The sequence below is a fragment of the Periophthalmus magnuspinnatus genome, chromosome 10, assembly GCF_009829125.3.
Source record: "Periophthalmus magnuspinnatus isolate fPerMag1 chromosome 10, fPerMag1.2.pri, whole genome shotgun sequence".
Classification (NCBI taxonomy): domain Eukaryota; kingdom Metazoa; phylum Chordata; class Actinopteri; order Gobiiformes; family Gobiidae; genus Periophthalmus; species Periophthalmus magnuspinnatus.
The window spans coordinates 11,231,727-11,240,201 of record NC_047135.1 but is presented as its reverse complement, the minus strand read 5'-3'; the positions used below and the strand labels follow the sequence as shown (position 1 = coordinate 11,240,201).

At 38.3% G+C, this 8,475-nt stretch overlaps 1 protein-coding gene across 1 annotated transcript; it reads left to right on the top strand.

Annotated features, from left to right (window-relative positions):
- Nucleotides 1–94: 94 nt before the first annotated feature.
- Nucleotides 95–7,840, top strand: cnot7 (CCR4-NOT transcription complex, subunit 7). Its single transcript, XM_033974468.2, has 7 exons — nucleotides 95–277; nucleotides 702–825; nucleotides 2,064–2,257; nucleotides 2,714–2,875; nucleotides 3,694–3,838; nucleotides 4,376–4,486; nucleotides 6,065–7,840. The coding sequence occupies exons 2-7, from the start codon at nucleotides 709–711 to the stop codon at nucleotides 6,194–6,196; spliced, it is 861 nt and encodes a 286-aa protein (XP_033830359.1). The 5' UTR covers nucleotides 95–277; nucleotides 702–708; the 3' UTR covers nucleotides 6,197–7,840.
- The last annotated feature ends 635 nt before the right edge of the window (nucleotides 7,841–8,475 follow it).

Below are 8,475 nucleotides of genomic sequence, written 5' to 3'. Positions count from 1 at the left end.
TCCTTTGATTAGTGTTAATGTGTTATTTATAGATGAAAAATAAGTTGGTTGATGAGAGGGCCACATGCGTGCGTATTTACGCAAGTGACGTTACGCCGTGTGTGGTGGCGTAGTGTTGTAGGCTAAACGATGATGGCAGCCGTGGGTTGACACCGATGCATTTCAGAATATAAACTATTTAAAAGTTGGCGGAAAGCCCCCGACACTGTAACGTGAAGAAACTTGAAGTTTTAACATTGTAATCGCTTCAAACACACACTCGCTGGTCCGGGGAACGGTAAGTTTACGAGGCTGCGGGCTGCACAAACCATCCCAAGTGACGCCGAGTCCTGTGGGTCAACCGTGCCCTCTGTTAAATGCACACATGTTCAGTGCAGAGCTAAGAGCATGAGTGATGAGCTACATTTCACATGTGCTCTGTATCCCATTCCGTTAACCCTTCCATAACCTAGCCTACATGAGACCTAGCTAATCTTTGGCGCAGCTCAAGCTAATAGGAGCGGCTAATCTCGTTCTTGATTTTTTAATAGACGGCTAACGCCGCCCATATGTGGGTGTATTTACATGGTATCAGCCATACCATATGCTTATTCTGGCCTCTGGGACTTTTAGATTAAGGTGTTAAAACACGGATGTTTAGGGACAAACTTCTAGCTCTTTACCCATAATATTATTGATGATGATTCTGTGTTTGCATGCAGTGGCACTATGCCCGCAGCTACTGTGGATCACAGCCAAAGAATATGTGAGGTTTGGGCCAATAACCTGGAGGAGGAGTTGAAGAGGATCAGACATGTCATCCGCAAATACAACTACATTGCTATGGTATGAATCTGCTTTCACGTTCATTTAGATACTATCATGCATTAGCTATTTGTCGGCCAGTAAAATATTTGATCAGCCTTCTGTTGTCCTCGGGTACGTGTTTCTAAAAGCTTTTTGCTCAGATTATAATATTGATGACTAGCTATTAACAATAGATACAACATTGCCCCATGAATTGCTACAATGCCCATCAGATCAGGGTAGGTAAAATATTCTATCCTCACATCACGACCTGGTTTTGTTTTGATTGAGTGTATATTTCTCTTTTTATATCAAACAATATATTGTATTACTTGGTTACTATTGACTTTGAGATATTGACATACAAGACCTATATTGTCCTCTATAGTAACCAGATGCCAGGTAATCAGCAGCACGTCTAGGGTAACACAGGTAACACATTCCTGATGTATTTGGAAAATATTGTCTGAATATTGTGACTGAGATAATGGGGAAAAAAAGTTATTCATTTTTGTCAATATTGCCCATCCCTGATCCTAATAGAACTATGCATCATGTAATTATAAAAAACATTAAGTCCTTACAGCAGGGGTGTCGAACTCATTTTGGTCTGGGGGCCACATATGACTTAATTTGATCTCAAGGGGGCCGGACCAGAAAACTCACAGCATAAATACTCATTTGTGCAGAGAAACATCTAAAATATTTTTATTGAAGAGAACTGTTCCTTTATAAAATATTAAGAACAACCTGAAACTGTCTCATTTTTGTGCAGTACAACTCAATACAGTAATTTTGAAAAAAAAACAACAAAAAAACATTTGGGTTTTATTAGAGCATGTGCAGATTAATACAGAAATTATTTGAACTCAGCGTTCTGCACATAAAAAAAAAAAAAAAAGATCCAGACCTAAAATCATCAGTATTTTACCTTTTTATTTTACAGGATTTAGTCATGCTTTGTTTTTGATCCAGAAACTTGGCATCTTTTAGCCTGCACAAGTGCATCAATATCAGGCATCTTATCCTGAGTAGCTGCCAATTTCAAAATGTCATTTAAGTGCTTGTGTGTTAGCTTTGAGCGCAGCTTTGTTTTATTAAGGTTCATTATTATTATTATTAAAATTCAATTTTTGCTGTGTATTTTTATTACAAATCAGCTGAGGGCCGGATCAAGTCTGTAGGCGGACCGGATCCGGCCCCCGGGCCACATGATTGACACCCCTGCCTTACAGAGTTCTCCTGTCACTGTAATGTAAATAAACATCTCTCCACAGGACACAGAGTTTCCTGGGGTGGTGGCGCGGCCGATCGGAGAGTTCAGGAGTAACGCGGACTATCAGTACCAGTTATTGCGCTGCAACGTGGACCTGCTCAAGATTATCCAACTCGGACTCACATTTATGAATGAACAGGGCGAATATCCACCAGGAACATCCACATGGCAGTTCAATTTTAAATTCAACCTCACGTAAGAATTTTATCAGACTTTATCATAACTACCATAGTAAATAATTTACCCTCATCTAATCATTTATTCACTCTTTTTCTTCTTTGCCATATATTCACTCTCCCTCCTCTGTACCATATATTCACTGTCACTCTCTGTACTATATCAATCTGGAAATGGAAAATTTCAAATTTGTGAAAAATGATATAATAATATGAACAAAAAGGAAATATATGAATGTAATATGCATTGATTTAGTTATTAGAAATCATATCTAAATATGTGCTTGTCAACGGTGCAGTGTTTGTTGAATGTTTCAACCCTCTCTTTCTCGATTTCTTGCTACGACTATTGAGTCCAATAAAGCCTTTAGACCAGAAATTCAGAAATCTTGTTTTGTCTTATCTCATAGTAATTATTGTCTCATCCCAGCCCTATTTATCACAGATCGCTTTCTTTTGCTTATGTTTCTGTCAGAGAGGACATGTACGCGCAGGACTCCATTGAGCTTCTCACCACTTCAGGGATTCAGTTTAAGAAGCACGAGGATGAGGGAATAGAGACTCTGTACTTCGCAGAACTGCTCATGACGTCTGGGGTTGTATTGTGCGATGGAGTCAAGTGGCTGTCCTTTCACAGGTACCCTAAAACATATACCACTCTATTATTTTCAGTGTCAAAAGTAAGTAGTAAAATGTTAAACAAACAGTATGTATGTATATAAGTAAATGTGTGTGTGTGTGTGTGTGTGTGGATCAGTGCATGTGTGTATTGGGGTGTGTGTGTGTATCAGTGCGTGTGTGTGTGCGTGTGGATCAGTGCATGTGTGTATCAGTGTGTGTGTGTATATCAGTGCGTGTGTGAATCAGTGTGTATCTGTGTGTGTGTGTATCAGTGCATGTGTGGATCGGGGTGTGTTTGTGTGTGTGTGGATCAGTGCGTGTGTGTATCAGTGCGTTTGTATCAGTGTGTGTGTGTATCAGTGTGTGTGTGTGTACACATTATATGTATGTATGTGTGTGCTGTATATATTACACATACACTACAGAAAATGGCTACAAAACATTTTTAAACCCCACATGTATGATCCAGAGGCTAAATTTTTTGAATAATCAGAAGTAAATATAGGGCAGTGGGCGGAGGTAGGGGGTAGGTGAAAATTTGTTCTGTTTTGAGCACTCAAGCCTCAAATACTCAACGATGCAGGATTACTCAAACATGCAAGAATCAATAACAATACAAATTTTGAGTAAAGTAATGATCAAGGAAAGTCATGATTACGAAATTAAAAGCTCTTTTAAATTTCTATTGCTGGGCAACTTAATGCTGTTTAAATAACTATAACAGTTTTAGCTGTTCTATTTTGTGTATAAATTATTATGTTTTATATGTGACTATGTTTTCTATTTGACTAGAGCAGCTGTACAGTAAGCAGCTTGAATTCCTTGTGTTTGTAGTGGGTATGACTTTGGATACCTGATAAAGATCCTGTCCAATGCGAATCTTCCTGAGGAGGAGGTGGACTTCTTTGAGATTCTGCGTTTATATTTTCCTGTGATCTACGACGTGAAGTATCTCATGAAGAGCTGTAAAAACCTAAAGGTACAAAGGCTGTGATTTCAAATAGAACTCATGAACCAAACCGGTGCAATATAGATAGTTCATTTGTTGGTTAAACAAGCTAATTTCATGGCAAAATGTTCAGACTTTAGTAAGAAAATAACCCATCCTCAAGAGGCAGACAATAAGCTATGTCTAATTTTGTCACTACCAAGGAAAAGGCCCAGTAGTTGATACCACCATGATAATAAAAACGCATCACAAAATTACGGTGGTTTCATATGGTCTTACACTAATTCTGATAAAGATCAAGACCGAAAGGTCTACATGAGGACTCAAACGGGGACCTAATCAGGGCCCAACCAGGAAACATGTGTACGAACCCCAAGTATCAATCATTATCAGTGTGTATGTAAAGTGATGATAGTGGCTCAGGTGGTTGAGTGGTAGTTTTATCATTGGAAGGGTCCCAGCTCTGGACAGGTGCATACTGTTGTTATGTCCTTGGGTAAGACGCATCTCCTACCTTATAATAATGTTGTCTATGACTCATTGACTGGTGTTTTGTTTTTCTTTCAGGGTGGTTTGCAGGAGGTGGCGGAGCAGTTGGAGCTGGAGAGGATTGGGCCTCAGCATCAGGCTGGCTCTGACTCTTTACTCACAGGAATGGCTTTCTTTAAGATGAGAGAGGTGGGTAACTATGGCTACACATCTGCCATTATTTTTCAATGAAATCATGCTATAAATGACAGGAGCCTCACATGTTTTGATAATTATTTGCTTGAAAATCAGACTTAGTCAGACTTAATACATTTTTTAGCTTACAACTTACCGTATTTTCCGCACTATAAGGCGCACCTAAAAGCCTTAGTAGTCAGGAGGCGTCTCCGAAGTAATAGCAGTAATAACCCTTTAAGGACTGAGCACACTATGGGCCAGTATAGGTCACCTAGACTTTTATTCTTTTTTAGCCATAAAAATCATGTTAAACAAAGTATCAGAATTTACTGCATTTTTTCACACAACTACTTCTGTTTTACACATCCATCCGTATTTTTTTCTTTTACGCATCGAATAAATGACTGGGAAAATCCCCACAGCCCCGCGCTCTCATTCGTCACCTTCAGGACAACAGAGGCAGATTACCGTAATGACGGTAAAATATTTAGATAGCCCCGTGTCTCCGCTTTGAGACGCCGTTTAAATTTACATGAGAGCACGACTGGGCGCGGAGTTACGCTGCTGGAAAGTCCGCAACCGCGAGTCTAACGGCGACGATAGGATCCGACGCTATAGGGATAACGGGGAGACGGCGCCGGGCGACGTACGCCACAATCTGCCAATGGATTGCGGATGCCTGGGCTGATATATCAGTCTCAACTGTGGTCCGAGTTTCACGAAGGCAGGAATTGTCACTGAACTGTTGAGACAACAGCAGCGACACAGATAATGGTGATTTTGACGAGACGGAATCGGGCACTTTGAGCTCGACCAACTGTTCAACTCAGACACTGAAGAGGAAGAATTCGACGGATTCGTGAATGAGGAATGAACTGAAAAAGTGAGCTTTGCGTGTTTCTTTCACGTGTTTACAACTAAACAAGGCTGGGAGATATTGCGAATATGGAAATTAACGTTTGAGCAACGTTGAGTTGCGTTGCACTATTTTGAGAGTCACTATATTGTGATGCATTAAATTGTTTTGTGAGTGAACAAAGTTTTCAGAACGTTTTTTTTCATTCTATTAATAACGTTTGACTGACTGACTTATCTGACTGTTTTGTTGACGTTCCCTTTAGCGCAGCTCCATCTCGTGGATGCGTAACACAACCCCAGATACTACAGTAGTTTCTATTCTATGTGCCTTATAATGCGGTGCGCCCTATATATGAAATTTGTTTTAAAATAGGCCATTCATTGAAGGTGCGCCTTATATTCCGATGCGCCTTATAGTGTGGAAAATACGGTAGACATGTTTTATTGATTTATAAGAGGCCTCCAAGGTTAACGGTTCATCCTTGCTCAGACCAGTGTGTACTGTTGTTGTGTTCCTGGGCAAGACTCTCTGGAATAAAACATTATATAAGACTGATCTAAGGGTCTTACACAAAAAAATGTGTAAGCAACCGTAAACAATACAATAATTTGAAGAAATTATTATAGAAAAGGTAAGAATATGCAGTTGATTTATCTAAAATAGTTTTGTTATTTCTGTAAGCTTCAAACCAAATGTATATTTAGTGTAATATAAATCTACTCCCTTTTCAGATGTTCTTTGAGGATCATATCGACGACGCTAAGTACTGTGGTCACTTGTATGGGCTCGGCTCTGGCTCTGCCTACGTCCAAAACGGGACAGGAAATGCCTATGAAGAGGAAGCCAACAAGCAGCAATCGTGACCCCTCCCCCCTCTTAATTTCTCCATCCTCCATTGTCATGACAACAATCAACGCTGAGCCCAAAATGTGACATAAAAAAACATCAATGGGTTGTTTAGCCAGCTGTTGAAGTGAATTTAAGGTCAAATTTGGGTTAAAAAGAATCTAAATCGTCAACCCATAGGCAGCCTGTATATGAGAGTCTGCTAGTCTTTTATTCCTATGAAGCAGCATAGATGGTCTGGTTCGTTCAGTTAAATTTGCTTGGGGAAAAAAGATGGGGATTTTAGTTTTCCTAAAATGTTCTGTAGATTTTTGCACTTTAAAACTAACCTGATTTTATAAGGAAAGCTCAAATATCTCAAATGGCGTGTCTCTCCTCTTTGTTGCCTTCTGAATCTTTGCTATTTTTTACATTGTGTGGTTTTGTCTCATTGTACCGTCTACACCTCATCACCGCCAAGTTCAGCCTTATAACAAGCTAATAATATCTTTTAAAATGCTAATTTATTAACACATGTCAGAAAGCTCCTTCATTTTGCAGTGGGAAATGGGGCGCCCAGTGAATGTCTTCTTTACATGCAAAATACTGTTTATTTGTTTGTGTTCATACATATCATGTTATTGTTTAAAAATATGGGGAAAATAAGTATCAATGTAGCATGATGTTAAACAAGCTAGCACTATCGTACCTAAACTTAAGCTCTGCCAATATTCAAAGTATGAACAGATTTCTTCAAAAGTTTGGACATATATTTTACTGGTTTTCAAAAAGGGGTTGAGGAGCCATTGTTGGTATCTACAAGACTTGTCCGTGTCAAAGTTATAAGTTACTTTTAATTTGAAGTTTTATTCCTGTTCAAATTCAGCATTTCATAATAAATCTGTATAGACCATTGTTTAGGCCTCTTTCAGTCTAGGATCAGATCTTTTTGGTTTAGTCCTGGTTTGGTTCTGTTTTGTCGGTGCTTAGTTCTATTGTCCTGGTTTTGGGGTTTGGCCCAGTTAAATAAAACCAGACTTTGTCCTGTTTTAGTTTGTTTATCCTTTGTTTGTAATAATGTTGATTTAAAATATCACAATAATTTTAATAAGGTGAAAAATCAAAATTTATGAAAAGTTAGAATTGGCCTTTGAAAATAAAAAATTGTGTCCAAACTTTTGACTGATGCTGTAGATGCATACCAGACCATATTTTAAATTGGACAAACTAAAGTCTTCAGATTTTACAGACCATCTTATTAAAAACATTGTCAAGCTGCAATGATGTTAAATCACAACTACTCCTGTTCTGCGAGTATAGTTTTGTTTTATTTGTAGCATTTTAAGGTTGTAATAAAAGAAAAAAAACACTTTTATTGAATGTAAAAGAAACCGCTTTGCTTTTAAATACTTCATTACGTTTAGGTTTTGTGGTATACTTCCTTTATTACTCCATGCTGCATACTTGAGCCGCATGTACTGAAACATTTGATGATAAATGCAGTGTTGGGCTTGTCTTGAATTGTAGGTTGAAGTATCTGCAGATTTGTCCCTTAATGGTAATAATATAAAGGTTTAGCATCTCACTCTTTGTTTCTGCAGCACGACACACTGTAAACAGGAATATGCAATATACCTGAGGGTTGTTTTTAGGTTATTTTGTAAATAAAGGCTTCAAACTTTTCTACCATCATCAGTCTCATATCTGCATTTATATGGAGATTAAACAGACAAAGGTGGATTAATATGTAAGAATACTGATGATCAGTTTGCATGGTATGATAACCTTGAGTTGACGCACTATGTAACTTCTTTTGGGTGGTTGTCTTCATGGGGATGTCATTGCTTTGCCTCAAATGTTCTACTATGGGATTAATCTCCAACTAGACAAGGAAGTGGTGCCATTATTCCAAGTTACAGGTCAGATCTGTACAAGAGGTAACCCAACTGATAGTAAGAGTGCATCTTTTTGAGCAATAAATAATAAAACATCAGCAATTAGGTAAATGTAATCTAGAAGTTATGGCGTATTGTGGAACTTTCCAGGCAAAACAATAACATCTCCATGGACACAAGCAGCTGACCGTCCACTCCAGAAAAGTGACATTGTGGATCTTTGAATAATTACTCCGTTAATTTAACTTTGCGTAACTGGTCCTGATAGAGTTGTGATCAAAGAAAAATAACAATAAAATATAATAGAAAAATAAGATTATTTACATGCATCTTAAATATAATAGTGCTCCCTTATTTTGGTTAAACAGATATGAAAAGATAATATTTGGCTTTATGAGTACCACCAGATCTACACCCAGACT